The sequence below is a fragment of the Bos grunniens genome, chromosome 19 (genome assembly GCF_055505025.1).
Source record: "Bos grunniens cultivar Pamir isolate PY7600 chromosome 19, Bosgru_T2T1.0, whole genome shotgun sequence".
NCBI lineage: Eukaryota > Metazoa > Chordata > Mammalia > Artiodactyla > Bovidae > Bos > Bos grunniens.
In genome coordinates this window covers 38822044-38838054 of record NC_141183.1, presented here as the reverse complement: position 1 = coordinate 38838054, position 16011 = coordinate 38822044, and the positions used below count along the sequence as shown (strand labels likewise).

The 16011-nt window shown below is 55.2% G+C and overlaps 1 protein-coding gene across 4 annotated transcripts in view; it reads right to left on the bottom strand.

The window, feature by feature from the left end:
* ATP2A3 (ATPase sarcoplasmic/endoplasmic reticulum Ca2+ transporting 3) overlaps positions 1-16011 on the bottom strand; it is a 34261-nt gene that overhangs the window by 4818 nt on the left and 13432 nt on the right. For 3 of the 4 annotated variants that reach the window (XM_086359577.1, XM_086359578.1, XM_086359579.1), the window contains exons 8-19: positions 13828-14292; positions 12912-13000; positions 12638-12740; positions 11456-11587; positions 10930-11055; positions 9307-9525; positions 8805-9140; positions 6992-7212; positions 5825-6027; positions 5143-5228; positions 649-782; positions 85-202 (exon numbers count right to left, since the gene is read on the bottom strand). In XM_086359577.1, coding sequence (XP_086215703.1) covers positions 85-202; positions 649-782; positions 5143-5228; positions 5825-6027; positions 6992-7212; positions 8805-9140; positions 9307-9525; positions 10930-11055; positions 11456-11587; positions 12638-12740; positions 12912-13000; positions 13828-14292 — 2232 coding nt within the window. Of the gene's footprint in view, positions 1-84; positions 203-648; positions 783-5142; positions 5229-5824; positions 6691-6991; positions 7213-8804; positions 9141-9306; positions 9526-10929; positions 11056-11455; positions 11588-12637; positions 12741-12911; positions 13001-13827; positions 14293-16011 lie in introns of all 4 variants that reach the window. The other variant, XR_015148054.1, reaches the window with a different exon arrangement.

Genomic DNA, 16011 nt, shown 5'->3' with positions numbered 1-16011 from the left:
CGGAAATGCCCAGCCTCAGAGGGGAATTAGGGCCCTGTGACCCCAGGAGCCGCAGGAGGGGAGCAGGGCTGGGCAGCGACTCACAGGCAGGGGCGGCACAAGCAGAATGAGGAAGTGCAGGGCCATGGACATGGCCACGGCCGCCAGCAGCCAGGGGTTCAGCCAGGGCGGCATCCGCAGCAGTGACTGGTTCTCCGACACGCTGTTGAGGGCACACGGGGCGCTCACCTCAGGCCAGGATGCGGGCAGGCCCCACTCTGGTCCACCACCCATCCCCCAAGTGAGGTGCAGGGAGGAGCTGGTCTGAGTTTCAGCATCGTCCTCTAAGATCCGGAGTGCTTCTGGGAATGCAGCCAGGAGGGGTGTGTGGCTATTGCCCACTCAGCCCCCAGGGGCCAGTCCTGGGGCTCGGACCCCCTTTCTCTGACCCTCAGACCTAATCCTGGCCCTTCTATTCTCTCAGACCTCAACCATGTCTCCCTTGATCGCCTGGATCCCAATTCTAGCCCCCATGGGCTCTCAGAACCCTCCTCTGGACCCTTCTGACCCTCAGACTGTAATTCTGGACACCTCCACCCCCAATCCTGGGCCCCTACTGACCCTCAGCCCCTGTGCCAGCCCCCGCTTCAGGCCCCCCTGCCAGCCCACCTGTTCAGGGCATTGCACATCTCAATGGTCACCAGCACAGACAAGGCCATGGTTGTGGGGAAGCGTGACTCAAAGACCTCGCAGTCAATGCCGGCGAAGACTGGATTGTCCTCGGAGCACTTCAGGAAGTTCCTCTGGGGGCAACCAGGTGAGATGGGGTGCAGGCAGAAAGAAGAGTGGCAGGACCAGGGCATGGGGAGCCTCACCCCACCCCCTCACCCTCAGCTTACATCTGAGGACACAGTACAGCCAGTGCTGCTGTGGAGAGGGAGGGGTGCTCGCCCAGGGAGGGGTGCTCGCTCACCCAGGATGGGGACAGAGGGGCTGCATTGTGCCAGGGGGTAGGGCAAGATGTACTGCAGTGGGGTTGTGCTGAGAAAAGGGAGAGCAGCTGGTATGAGGCTGGGGAGGACGGCAGGGGGCCCTGGAATCAGGGGGTGAGGGCCTAAGTATCAGAGGTGCAGGGGTTAGGAGAGGCAGTGATTAAATGAAGCCACCAAATGAGTTGGGCTTCCCCGATGGCTCAGAGAGTAAAGAATCTGCCTGCAATGCAGGAGACCCGGGTTTGATTCCTGGATTGGGAAGATCCCCTGGAGAAGGAAATGACAACCTACTCCAGTATTCTTGCCTGGAAAATCCCATGGACAGAGGAGCCTGGCGGGCTACAGTCCATGAGGTCGCAAAGAGTCGGACACAACTGAGCAACTAATGCCAAATAAGTAAATGCATATGAGAATCAATCAGCAAAATTATACTTGAATAGAATTCACCTTTAGCTGGTAGAAGACGAGGCTGTGAGCGTGCGTGCTAAGTCGATTCAGTCATGTCCAACTCTTTGCAACGTGACCCTATGGGCTGTAGGAGCCAGGCTCCTCTGTCCATCGGATTCTTCAGGCAAGGATACTGGAGTGGGTTGCCATGCCCTCCTCCCGGGGATTTTTCTGACTCAGGGATCAAACGCAAGTCTCGGGTCTCCTGTACTGGCAGGCAGGTTCTTGACCACGAGTACCACCTCGGAAGCCCAGAAGATGAGGCTACTGAGGCCCTAGTCATGATTATTAAATAAGATTCCATTCACACCTCTTCATTTCTGCCTCTGAAATCGAGCTCTACCAGACCTGCCCTTCGCTCATGACAAGGCCTAACACATGCATGGTCAGGTGATGGCTTGCTACACAGCTTCTGCACAATGAACAAGGAGCTCTCAGGACTCAATAAGGGAGGTGGCACTTGCCCCTGTGGCCCCAGGGGAGTTTTCTTCCTGCCCCCTGAACCTTGCTCTCAGAAGCTGCTGTAACAAGATGCTGAACCGAGGCCACTAGTGAGAACTTCCGTCTGGTTCTCTTCCGCACCATGGGGATTCGCGTGAACATTCACAACCATTACACAGCTCTGTTCTCCAACATCTGGCCCCTGGAATCTCCTCTGAAACAGTGATCCTTTTAAGATTAAAGTTTAGAAATGAGGGCCACGTGCTGCGAAAATAAGCCTCAATGAGAAATCTGTAATACGATCAGCGGCCTGACCTCCTGCCCAGGAAATCCATCCCTCATTCCCCACACGGCATAAATGCGGGTAGAGCGACTCCGTCAGCCTGAAGGGACTGCTGGTTCTTTCCTCTCTTGTGCATGATGCAAAATGATAAAAGACCATGGCTTGGCTAGACTTCTCTCTTGACAAAGAGATGGAGAGTCTTATTTAAATCAACAGAGGAGGGAATTTCTCCAAAAAAAACTGAGCTCCAGTATTTGGGACAAGTGCACAGCTTTATTTGGCACTGATCACAGGGCAGAGAAAATGTCCTAAACTTTGAAACCACCCAACTGACCAAGAGGACAAATGTTTTTTCGGGTTGTGTCACCACTGTCAGGCCTCACCTCCAGATCTTAACGGTAAGGACCTTCCTCAAACGTGTACACGCAGATGCCATGCACACACCTCCCATTTGGGCACATGTGTGCCTGCATCCCTATGCCCGCGCATAGGGAAGACAATGAGAATAGAATCACATGGAGGTGTTTCAATAGATTAACATCCCGGGACTTCCCTGCTAGCACAGTGGGTAAGAATCCGCTTGCCAACGCAGGGGACACAGGTTCGATCCCTGGAAGATTCCAACTGCCACAGAGCAACTAAGTCCTGAACAACCGAATTCCACGTGCCCTAGAGCCTGTGCTCTGCAAAAAGAGAAGCCAAGACAACGAGAAGCCTGTGCATTGCAATGAAGAGTGACCCCTGCTCACCACAACTAGAGAAAGCCCACGCACACCAACGAAGCCCCGTCACAGCCATACAAAAACAAAAACACCCTGCCCAGTTCCGACCTTCTGGGTCTCAGCAGTGAGCGCCTGCACTGTGCCTGGGTCCTGGCCGCAGTGTGGCCTCCTGCACTGTTCATCAGAAGGTGCTCAGGGGCTGGAACTTCTGCCTCGCAGTTTCATCGTGAGTACCCCTCCCCCAGGGGGTGGCAGGCCTGTTTCTCTGGGTGAAGCTACTGTTCTCCCTACTCCTTCCCTTGGCCTCCCTGGCTATTTCCCATTCGCCTTCACCTGTGAGCCTCCCTCTGGGTTTCATTAACATTTACATAGCTCTTACCACGTGCCAAGTGTTGGTTTAGGCACTTTATATGTACTGACTCGGGTAATCGTCTGGATAGCCCTACGAGGCAGGGTCTATTACCCAGTTTATATGGGTGGAGAAATGAAGAGAGAGGTTAAGTAGCCTGTTCCAAATCACACAGCTTGTGTGTGATAGAACCTGGGCGTGAACCTGGGCGGCCAGGATCCAGGATCTACTCTCCTGCCTTTATTCAGCATCCCTCCAGGAATGCTAGCAGGGCTCTGGGCACCTCTCCTGAAATTCCAACACCTGCAGCTGAGAGTTCTACTTTAGGTCTAAGTCTTGACCACCTCCGAGTTCCATAGCCTCCTGCCTTTTCTCTGCGGAAGCATGGCTCACTATAAAACGTGACCGCCCATTTCCCTGGCTCTCTCCCCCACCAGACGGGACACTCTCTGCAGATACTCTGCCATTTCAGTCACCACCATTGCTCTAGCAATTTGTGCCTGGCACAGTCAGTGCCTAACAGCCACTTCTCGCCCAAGTGGATAAATGAGAAATGGAATGATCTGAGGACAGTTGGGAAGGTGGCCCCAGGGGGACTGAGGGCTGACTGGTGGTGGGTATGGGATGTGTGTCTACCAGGACTCCAGGGGTCTGGCTGGGGTGACCAGGGAGGAGGTGGAACTGAGATGCAGATGGAAGAAGAGGGAACTGTTTGCAAAAGGGCAACTGATTTTGACTTTGGACTTGGTGAGTGCACTGGGACCATGGGCTATTCCATAGGAGGTATGCAGCTGGCTGTATGGGACTGCTCAGAAGGTTGATATGGGGGGAGGTCCCTGGAGATTTGGGCTTCATAGCCCAAAGGAGGGTGATAGTGGGACAGGAGGAAGGCTGTAGCAGGACGGTCAGCACACCCCACTCTCCACCTGCCGCCCCTACAGGAGCTGCAGGGGCAGGTGTCCGATCCATCTGCCAAGGGCTAGGGGCCACCAGCCTTTGGGATAGGGGTCTGGGCCCAGGCTCTGCACTGCTGCCAGGAGGGGAGCCCCATGTGCTTGAGGGTTGGTGGGAGAAAGAAAGCACCCCCAGCTGCCTCCACCTAGCTGTGAACCCCAGAAAGAGCCCTCACACTGCCCCTGGGGGTGGGGAAGACTGTTTCCCTGACACACCCAAGACGGGGGCAGGAAGTCAGGGTCCCTCTCTTGAGCTCTTCTGTCTACAGGAAAATAGAAAGGCTAACACACCAGAGGAAGGAAAGTCTACATCCAGGCAGATCTCTCCTTTAAACCAGAAACCCACCACTGGCCTGGCCAGAATTGCTGTGACGGTTCTTTCAAGCAAAAGAGATGCGTTGGCTGCTCAGACAGAAGGACGGATGGACAGACAGCAGTTGAGGTCAGGATGGAGGTGGCGTCTCCTTGCTTACTTCCAGAGCTAGGCTGAACTAAGCTAGGCCTGTGGTGTGCACCTGCCAGCCAGGGGACTTCAAGAGGTCAATGGGTCCTTTCCCCAAGAGACAGGTTGGCTATAAAAGCCTGGAAGATTCCTTCCCTCCACTATTGATCACTTCAGTCTGACCCTCTGCCAAAAGTTCCACCATGTAGGTGCTCCTATCACTGAGCCCTCAATGTTCGGGAAGTTTCCCAATAAAGGTAAGGCTTCCGGGCAGTGAAGCCCTGAGGCCCCCTGTAACTGAATGACAGGGGGAGCGAGCAGCAGCTTCTCTGGCTCGGGGGCTGTGCTGCTGTCTCTAGGCCTCTGGCGGCTTCTGAGCTTGTTTCCTTAAGTGGCGGGCGTCTACAGGTGTACAGGGGTGGGGAGGGACAGCCACTGGCCACCCGTGGGGTTCTGGATTCCCTCTCTCCTGGAACTCCAACAACAACACCTCTCAGATGACCCCAATGGGCTTCCTGGCCATCCCTTGCTTACCAGCTGGTAGAAGGTGACCTGCGGTCCCTCGGCATCATATAGGAACCACCAGGTGGCAGCAGCCACTGTGGCCAGGCCGACGTACACTGTGGGGAGGGCAGGAAGAAACTGGCTATAGTGCACGCCTGTGGTTTTCTGGCATCTGATTCCCTTTCCCAATAATCTGCTGAATCTCTGTCAGGGAACCACTCTCTCCCCTTTAGTATGTAGCACCTACCCTCAGGGTCAGCAGTAGCCCTGATGGGCAGTCAGCATCTGCTCCATCCCTGGCCACAGCAATTGGCAAGGAGATAGGCAGGTGACACGACATGGGTGGAGAACAGGCCTGAGAATTTCATCCTATTTCTACAGAAGTGATAGGATAAGACTCTTTCTTCTGCTTTATTTGGGACTGTAATGGGGCAAGTCTGAGGACTGGAGCTTTGGCAACCATCCTGCCATCCCAAGGGGCACCTGCTTAAGAATGAAGCTCAGGCAGAGCTAAAATATGCCAGTGACAGTCTGAGGGCTGGATCCAGACATGCCTGAAGCATACCTAGTCTTTTCAGTTACATGAGTCCACGTACAGTTTCTCTTGACATAAGCCAGGCTGAGTCATATTGGTCTGGAGTTTGTAAGTGTAACTGATACAAGGGTCTTAGGAAACTCCAGGAATCCCTATGAAAGCTGGGGCCCCACTCACCTCCAATAGCCAGATATCGGAAGAAGAGCCAGCCACTGATGAGGGCCTCTCGAGGGTTTCGGGGTCGTTTCTCCATAATGTCCAGGTCTGGGGGGTTGAAGCCCAGGGCTGTGGCAGGTAGGCCATCTGTGACCAGGTTCACCCAGAGCAGCTGCACAGGGATCAGGGCTTCAGGCAGGCCCAGAATTGCTGTGAGGAAGATGCTGGAACCAGAGTCATGGGCTTGAGCCCCCAGCAAATGGAAGGCCCAGCTGCTACTCACACCCGAGGCCCGGGAGTGCCCCCCACTGTCTCTGCAGCAGCCCCGCCTCACTCTGCTAGTTCTGATGTGTGTGCACGAGTGAGAAGTGGGTGCATACACTCTGGTCACACTGGGCCACCCCAAAACCCCCAGTCTCAGCTCTGGGGCCTGGATAGACCCGTCCTTTAGGCCTCTTCCATTGAGGACAGGACACAAGTTCTCTTTAAGACACACACACAGACACACACATGTGGACAGTGCGTGCCTGAGCAGATACACATTTGTTCACAGATGTGTGCAAAACACCTAGTACAGGACACACAATCCCACAAACATAAGCAAACATCTACACGCTTGCCCTGACGTGCACAGATGCAGAGTTCTTACACGGCCAGGCAAACGTGCGCTCACCATTCGCCATAGGCGTCACTCACTTGTGAACCTAAGTGTGTACACGATTACATGCGAGCACAAATCCTCGGTGCTTGTACTCATGCCCAAAGATGAACAGTAAGTCACATGCACATGTGTACACAAGCCTCTCACTCAGGCACACACCCTGTGTGCACACACACAAACATATTACTGCCCAGAGGTGAGGTGAGTTCTCCCATCTCGCAGGACTCTGAAAGTGGGAAGAAGGTCATGGCTGGAGGGATGCCAAGGGATTTCTCCAGCACCACCCTGGGGATTAAGGTACATCAGGGGTTCTGGAGAATGATGGGTGTCCCTGTTCCTGCCCACCCTGTGGTGGGACTCTGGAAGGTCCCAGTCTTCCAAGGAAGGACACGGGTCCCGTCATCCCTGCAGCCCCATCCCAGGACCAGGCATTCTCCCTGTCGCCCCATCCCAGACCAGGCATTTTCCCTGTCCTGGGGATCCACAGCTGGTCCAGAGGGCTGGGAGGACGGAACACAGGGCCTCACCAGACAACCTCGCCAACGTTGGAGGAGATGAGGTAGCGGATGAATTGCTTCATGTTGCTATAGATGGCCCGGCCCTCCTCTACCGCGGCCACGATGGAGGCAAAGTTGTCATCTGAGAGTACCATCTCCGCCGCTGACTTGGCCACGGCTGTGCCAGAGCCCATGGCAATGCCAATCTCTGCTTTCTTCAGGGCTGGGGCATCATTCACTCCGTCTCCTGTCTGAGGGCCAGGTTAGGGGGCTTCACACCTGAGAAACTTCCCTGACACCTGCCTGACTCCCCTCCCTGAGCCTGTCACCAAGTTTAGGGGTTGTCCCCGAGGAAGCAGACAGCTGAATGGAACCAATGGTGAGGTCATGAGCCTAGAAACTGATCTGGGGCAGAGGCTAAGGACAGGGCAGGGAGTGCAGACAAGGACAAAATTGAGAAGAAGGTCAAGTTTAAGGTCAGAGAGGATGGTGAGGTGAGGACGGGAAGAAGGCGAGTCAACATTGAGGGCAAAGATGAAATCAAGGTGGGATGTGGGGTAGAAAATGAGACTGAGGTTAAGGACAAAGTTAAGTTCAAATCAGGAATGAGGTGAAGGTCATGGCCCAGGTCAAGGGTCAGTTAGGGGTTGTAGTTAAGGTGAAGGCTGGAGCCAAGGTGAAAGACAGGGTCAAGAATGGACTTATGTTCAAGATAAAAAAATTAGATTAAAGGAGAGATCAAGTCCAGGCTATGGTCCCTATCAGGAAAGATGTCATGGTAGAAGTTAGAGTTGATGTCAAAGTCAAGATCAAAGCTGAGGTCAACATAAAGTAATAGATTGTTGGGGGGGGGTCAATGTCAGGGATCAGATCAGGGTCCAGGTAAAGACTGGAACTCGTATCAAGCTTGAATTGAGTAAAGGATCAGTTTAAGGTGTTTAAGGTTGAGGTCAGGGACCAAGTCAGTGTGAAGGTCAAAAATAAGAGCCAAGAACAAGTTTACAGTTGTAGTCAAGTCAAGGTTGGTGCCCAGCTCATTATCAGGTCAAGACTGAGCCACATATAAGAATTAAGGTCAACATAAAGGACTGGGATAGGCTGGAGGTCAAGATTATAACCTGAGGTCTAGAGAGGGGAGAGTGAGATCGAGGTTAAGAGTAAGATCAGCGTTGATGAAGAGGTCAGCAATCAAGAATGAGATGGAACAAAAACTGAGACCAAACCCAGTGTTCATCCAGAGGGGAAGGGATGAAGAGACAGGTATTACAGTGCAATGCCACTGAACAGTACACAAAAATCATGGCACTGAGTCCCCCAACAACATGGATAAACCTCAAAGGAAAAAGGCCAGACAAACAGCAAATGCTGTATGATCCCACTCATGTGAAAATCCACGAGAGGCAAAATAATCCATGATGCAAGAAAAACAATCAGAGCAGAGACTGCGAGTCGTGGCTGGATGGAGAAGGTGTGTAAAGGAACCTCATGGGTTATGGTAAAGTTCCCTCTCCTGTGTGAGGGCAAAATGTACTGATGTCTACAACTGAGTCTGAAACGCATTAAGGAAGCTGGGTTGAAGGTGGGTAGAGGGACAGGTATGCGATAAAGCAAATATACCTATGCTATTTACAGACTCTAGACAGCAGATATTTACAGGCATTCGCTATAAAAATCACTTCAATTTCTCTTTGGGCTTGAAATTTTTTGAAATAAGATGTTGGGAAAAATAAGAATGAAGCAGAGGCAGGGGTTGGCCAGTTGCTCTTTCTAAGCCCTGTGGTCAGTGCTTCCCACCATACCCCAGGCCGCCACCTCCCCGCAGGCTCCCAGCTTGTGGCCTCACCATGGCAGTGATCTCATTAAAGGACTGCAGGTTCTCCACAATGCGGGACTTGTGGGCGGGCTCCACCCGGGCGAAGCAGCGGGCCGTGCGGCAGGCATGGCGCTGCTGCTCGGGGCTGAGGTCATCAAATTCGCGGCCCGTGTAGGCCTTGCCCGCCACGTCCTCCGTGTCCTCGAAGATGCCAAGCCGGCGGCAGATGGCCACGGCTGTGCCTTTGTTGTCCCCTGTGATCATGACCACACGGATGCCTGCCTGGTGGCAGCGTGCGATGCAGGCAGCCACCTCGGGCCTTGGAGGGTCCAGCATGCCCACGCAGCCCACGAAGGTCAGGTCCGTCTGTAGGGAGGGGGCAGATGCCAGCGGGGCCTGAACCCATCCTCAACCTGCCACCTGCCCAGCGCTGCAGGCGGACACACGGGCCCGGGGCCCCAACACCCACCTCCTCTTGCACACCCACCTCATACTGCAGGTGGACACACAGCCCTGGGGTCCCAGCACCTACCTCGTACTGCACAAACTTGCTGCAGTCATCCAGTTGCATGTCCTCCTTCCTCGGGGGCATGTCTCGGGTGGCCAGTGCCAAGCAGCGCAGCGTGTCCAAACCTGAGCCCCAGTCCTTGACCTTGGCCAGGATCTGCTCCCTGGAGGTGGTGTCCAAGGGTACCGTGCGGCTCCCCACACGGACTGAGCTGCAGCGCTCAATCACACTCTCAGGAGCCCCCTGCAGGAGCGGGACAGGGGAGGAGACAACCCGGTCAGTCGAGACCCCTTCCCTCCCTCCTGCTTAACTGTGAGTTGAGGCCTAGATCTCAGGTAAGTAAGGTCACTCAAGGGACACACAATAAGGGGCGAAACAGAATCCATCCATCTTTAAGAAGGTTGGTGCAGGAACCAAGTGGGCCCCACCGTGAGAGAGCCCAGAGGGTAGGGGGGGCTCACATAGAGTGTGACGCAGTGTGAAGCCCACAGCAGAACACCCCCCCACCCCGGCAATTAGCCTGCAGCTGAGAAGGCCTGACGCAGCATTTTGGGGGACAGGATGGGAATGGCACCCTCCTGCAGACCCTGCTGCCCTGCCAGGCTGGTGCTCCCACGATTCCAATTCTGTAGGGTGCTCTGCATCGGGAAGTGGGCTGAGCCCTGCTGGGAGACCAGAAACAGAGCCCAGCTGAGGGTGTGGGTGATGTGGCTCTGGAGGGTGGTCATGGGGTGCAGGGCTTCTCACTGGCCTTGGGGTCTCACCCTGGACCTCGTCCCAGGCCTGGAAAAAACCTCTGAATCCTCCATCAGTGCCTCATCCCTCTCCCCAAAAGGTACCCCAGACACTAGGGGGGTTTTGTTTGTTTTTTTGTGGCCGAGCCACAGGGCAGGCGGGATCCTAGCTCCTCGACCAGGGATGGAACCTGAACTTCCTGCAGTGAAAGTGTAGAGTCTCAACCACTGGAATGTCAGGGAAGTCCCTTGATATATATACATACACACAATATATATATATATATATAGTCACTGGGTATTTTAAGAAACCCAAACTCCCAATACAGAAGCTTTTTGTTTTAAAACAGGTTTAAACCCCCCACTGCAGGTTTTAAAACAGATTTTAAAGATTTTGCTTTACTCTGACTCCTACTTCATATTCAAAATCAGTGACAGGAAGGACTATGGATGAGAGTCTGGATGGAGCTGTTTCCTTTCCTCCTTAGGACTGTTTCCAAGACACAAAGCACCAAGTGTGGACACCAACCACGTCAACAGTCCCCATCAGAAGCAAAAGGGCTCCTGAGACAGTCCAGCCTGACCCGCTATTCAGACAGGGACCCAAGGCCCACGTGGGAGACGGTGGCCCCGAGGTCATGCGGCAAGGCCGTGCCTCTCAGATCAGACCTGGGACCACAGGGAGGGGCAGGCCTCAGCATCTGGCCCGGGTTTTACCTGCCTGACACCGGGTCCCCCTCCCAGTTCCCCGTGGCAGGCTGACCACCCTCATTCCAGAGGCATCCCTTTGCCGAGGGTCTCCCACCTCCCCCAGTGTCCCACGGCCGCAGGCTCTGGCTCGTCAGAGGACTGGAGAGCAGGCCCCCGGGGACTCCAGGTGTGCAGAGGCCCCAGGCCGGTCAGGCAGGCCCACCTTCACAAACATTTTGCTGCCCTGGGCCACCAGGCCAGGGCGGGTGGGCGTGCAGTACACTGACATGGACTTCCGGTCTCGGGAGAACTCCAGGGTGAATTCCTTCTGCATCAGCTGCTTGATGACCTGCGGGGCCCGGGTGGGTCAAGGCGTGAGGGGCAGGGCCAGCAATCCTGGCTGCTTCCTCGCCAGCTGCTCGACCCCGTGAAGAGCCTCTTGCTCCCTACACGGTGGTGAATCTATCCTCTTCTAACCCCAACATTCAAGGCCTCCATCTCCCTCTCCAGCCCCAGAAATGCCCCAAAGTTGCCATGTCCTGACGAGGCTGGGTAATTTCTGACTCCAAGTCCTTGCCCACACTCAGCTGTTCCTCTCTTTTTGCCCTAGACCAGTCTTACTAGGTAGGCATCTGAGGTCCTTCTTCCTCCCAGAAGCCTCCCAGGACTTCCTTCCCCTCTCTCCCTTCTCCCAATGCCCCAGAAGCCCCAGCCACACGGACTGTGGCCAAGGCCCCCATGCTGCTCACCGCGTTGCAGGCGCCAGCTCGTTCCACCCGGGAGAGAGTCTGCAGGTCCGTGTCAAAAACATTCATCTTCTCCACCAGGCATGTCAGGGCTGTCTCCGTGGCCTCTCCCACCTTCTCATACACACCCTTGGCCTAGAGGGGCCCAGGTACAGGGAGTCAGGGTCGGGGCAGCCCCCGGTCTCACCTCCCATTCACTGCCTGAGCCTTGGAGCTCCCAGGCACTCCTGCTTCCCTCCCTCTTCTCTCCCTGAGACTTCATATGCCCCTGCCTCCAGCACTCTTCATAGGCTCACAACAGCCAGTGCCCACCCAGGCCACTGCTACCTCCCTCTTGAGCTCTATGCCCACTCATGCAGTTGCTGCCCGTTGGGCTTGATTCCCTTCCGACCCTCGGTCTACCTCCATCTCTCTGTATGTGCCACTCCAGTGACTGTTCCGGCCAAAATGGCAGCTAGAAGCTACCTGAGCTCCTCCCTCTTTCACCTAACTGGTCACCAAGTCCCAGGATTTTGGCTCCAAACTCTCTCCAACCCATGCCTACTCCCCTCTTCCTGAAGCCCCAGCCAGGACTCAGCTGACATTTCTCGGGCCCAGATGACCACACAGGGCTCCCTGGCCCTGGTCTTGCCCAGTCTGTTCTGTCCTCCACACTGAGACTTAGGTGATCTTCTGTGAATGCAGATCTGACCATATCACTCCCCTGCTCTATACCCTTTGCTATCTGTCTGCTGCCCTCAGCTGGGCATCAGACTGACTTGGTCTGGCCAAGTGCCCCCATTCAGGGGCAAAAAGCCTCCCGTGTGCACCATGCTTCTGCTCCAGCCACAAGGAAGAGTTCACTGCCTAGATCACATCAGGTTATAGTGGCCTGTGGACCGTTTCTGGGCTGTGCCTTTTGCTTTAAACACTTCCTGGTGTTTGTCCCCTACACCTCTTCTCCCAGGCATCCCTGGCCTTTCTGCCTTTTACATTACAGTCCCCCACAGCCCAAGAGCCCCAGAGCAAGGTTCTAAAGCCAAACCGAGGAAGAAGCGGGGAGCAGTGTGGATGGCAGTGCTCCTGGGGTGTGGCACTCCCAAGCGGCAGGGACTTCCAATCCTGGGAGCTTGGATACTCTGGGAGAAAGGTCTGTTCTGAGCGCCTGGATACTAGGGAAGTCACTGAAAGTGGGTAGGGACCCACCTCGTTGTAGTCCAGTGCTGAATCATTGCACAGGGCACAGATGGTCGCCAGCTCCACCAGCCCATCAAACTGCCCGCAGCGCACTCGCCGCTCTCCCTGACGCCTGTGGAGCCAGAGGGTCAGAACTGGGTTCTTGGCCCCGCCCCTGGGCGATGCCCAGTATGTTGGCCGCGCCCCCAGGAGGCCTCGCCAATGACAACTCTCAACAGTTGTCCTACGTAGCTCCGCCCACCCGTAAACCCCGCCCACCTGTGCCCCTTCGCTGAGCACTCACACTTCGCCCTCCGGGGCATACGTGGTGCCCGAGATGGTGAACTCGTGCAAACGGCAGGTACCCGTTCCAGCCTCAGCTACCACGAACATCTAGGGGGCACAAGGGTGTGCTCATGTTTTTCAAACTCTTGTTTCATTATCCTTAGTAGGACTGTTCAAATGAAGTCCTACTAGGGATTCTAGCAGGTCAGGGGCTGCAGGGCAGCAAAGCAAGCTGGTGCCCCCACCCCTGCGGCAGCCTCTGGTGCACTTCTGTGGGGGACTAAGGTCTCAGACACAGTGCGTGGGTTTCCAGGGTTTTATGGGAGCAGGGGTGGGAGGGGTGATCAGGGGGCCTGGGAGAATGGGAAACCCACAGCCTTCAGCAACAGCCCAGCCACTCCTCTACCCCAGAGACCTGCTGGAGTCTCAGCCAGACTCCCTGGAGCATGTGGGCAGCAGCCCAGGATCTGGGATCGAGTGCCAAGGAATGAATAATTCCTGCCTGGGCCCTTCCCAGGTCACTGGAGCTGGTGTATCGGGTGACAGGCACTGACCACAGAGTGTCATGGTGGAGCAGGATTAAAACCTGGGTCCAGGCCTGGCTTGGCTCGGACGCCCAGGCTGTACTTGACCCTCCCCTATTTCCTTTATGGTCACCTGGCAGGGCTTGCACACCCAAACTTCACACGAGGAAACTGAGGTTCACAGATGGCCTGCGAGGCCTGCCAGGACCCTACAGAGTGACACATGTGTCCAAATGATGCATGTCCAGCCAGGCTTTGCTGCTCTGCCCCAGGAAAACCTGGTTCTGCTTCCCACCATGGGACAGCACACATATTCTCTCCTCCATCTCTGGAGTTGGGGAGTGGCCCAGAGAGGTAGCCCAGCCTGCCAAGCATCACACAGCAACACCCAGGCTGGCTGCAGCCACTCACCCGGCAGACCGACATCTGATTGGTGGTGAGCGTGCCCGTCTTGTCTGAGCAGATGACCGAGGTGCAGCCCAGGGTCTCCACAGAGGGCAGGCTCCGCACAATGGCGTTCTTGCGGGCCATCCGCCGCGTGCCCAGTGCTAGGCAAGTAGTGATGACAGCCGGGAGGCCCTCGGGGATGGCAGCCACAGCCAGGGCCACAGCGATCTTGAAGTAGTAGACAGCACCTCGAAGCCAGGAGCCGCCGTGGGCAGGGTCAGCAAAGTGCCCGATGTTAATGACCCACACGGCCATGCAGATCACGGAGATGGCACGAGACAGCTGCTGCCCAAACTCGTCCAGCTTCTGCTGCAAGGGCGTCCGCTCTGGCTCCACGGCGGCCATCTGACTGCGGATCTTACCCAGCTCAGTGTGCAGGCCTGTGGCCACTGCCACACCCACTGCCTTGCCTGATGCAATGTTGGTGCCCTGGCCGAGGGAGGGGATAAGCAAAGGGGCTGGTTGGCACCTCAGTAGGGGACCAGGACCCCTGACCCCTTCAGGCTGGGATTAGGGCTCGCTTCCTGCTCCTTGGCTTTCTCTTTCTCCATGTCACTTAGTGCTCCCAGACAGATGCAGCTATGTAGTCTTGAGTTACGACTGTCATCGCCTTGACAGTGTCAGCTCTATGCAGGCAGGGACTTGGTTTGGTGCCACATTCCCAGTGCCAGCATGGGGTCTGGCACAGAGGCAGCAACAGCTGATATTGACAGCACAGCATAGCACCAACCCATTAAAATGAGGTTCATACACAACCAAAACAGCCACACAGGGGTGCTGCTGTGATCTCAGGTAAACAGTTTTAAACAGTATTTACTGAAGAATCAAGAAAATCTGAGCTTAAGTACATCCATTCCCAAGGCCCCAGTAAGATCCCCAAGCCCTGATGCGAGGGCTGGCCAGCATGAGCCTCCGTGTCCTCCTGTAAAATGGTCCGGCAGAGGCGAGAGAAACAGCTGTTAAGGGGAGGCTCATAACTCATCCCCTTCAGATGGGTGCCCTGTGCCACGGCTGGAGAGGTGGGTGCTGGCAGCTTCAGTATCTCTTCTGCCCTGAGCCATGCAGCTCCTGCCCCCACGTACAGGCCCCTCTGCTAAGGAAGGGCTTCCCAGATGGCACTAGTGGTAAAGAATCTGCTTGCAATGCAGAAGACCCAGGTTTGACTCCTGGATGAGAAAGATCCCCTGGAAGAGGAAATGGCACCCCTCTCCAGTATTCTTGCCCGGGAAATCTCATGGACAGAGGAGCCTGGCGGGCTACAGTCCAGGGGGTCGCAAAGAGTCGGACACGACTGAGCGACTAAACACGCATGCACTGCCAAGGAAATGACCTGCAGTTAGCCAGAGCGCCCTCCTTAGAAAGTTTCCTGTGACAGCTGCTGATGCCTGGGTGTGCCCCTTGGTGTCCCCTCCCCACCCAAAGCAGCTTATCCAAGGCTTCCGTGCACCTTGGCGGGGTGCTCCCCTCAAGCAGAGCTGCAGGTGAATATCACTTTCTCCCTTTCTGTTCACTTCTGGGGACACTTTATAACTTAGCACCCAGGGCCACTGCCAATCGGCTCGACCCCTCGTTGTGGCCTCTGTGCTCGGCTTCAGGCTGTTACTAGGCAGCCCATGAGCATCACCGGTTAGATCTCTCTGGGGCCACAGGGGCTGATCCCTTCCCCCAGAGCTGAACCCCATCACTGTCCCTGGGCAGACACTCTCCCTGGTGTCTTGTCTTAGGGATCAGTTTTCTTATCTGAGAAACGAATGGTTCCTGACATTCTCTACCATTCTGGCAATGCTCCTCTCTCTAGAGGATTCTGCTGAGTGACTATACACAGGCTCTGTCCCTCTCCAGCTTAAAGCAGGATAAGCCTAGCAGGTAGGAGAAAAACTCTGGAATCAGATGGCTGAGTCCACATCCCAGCTCTGCCGCTCACTGGCTGTGTGACCTTGGGAAACTTACTTAACCTCTCGGTGCCTGTTTCCTTGCTGGAAAATGCAGACAAGTATACTTATTTCAGAGGCGATCCAAGCATAAAATAAATACATACAGGTAAAGGTCTTAGAACAGGGCCAAGCACACAGCTCCACTAAACATAACTATTATTATCACCAGAAATTTTCACGTATTCTCAATGATTGTGAGGTTCTTTCCCATAGG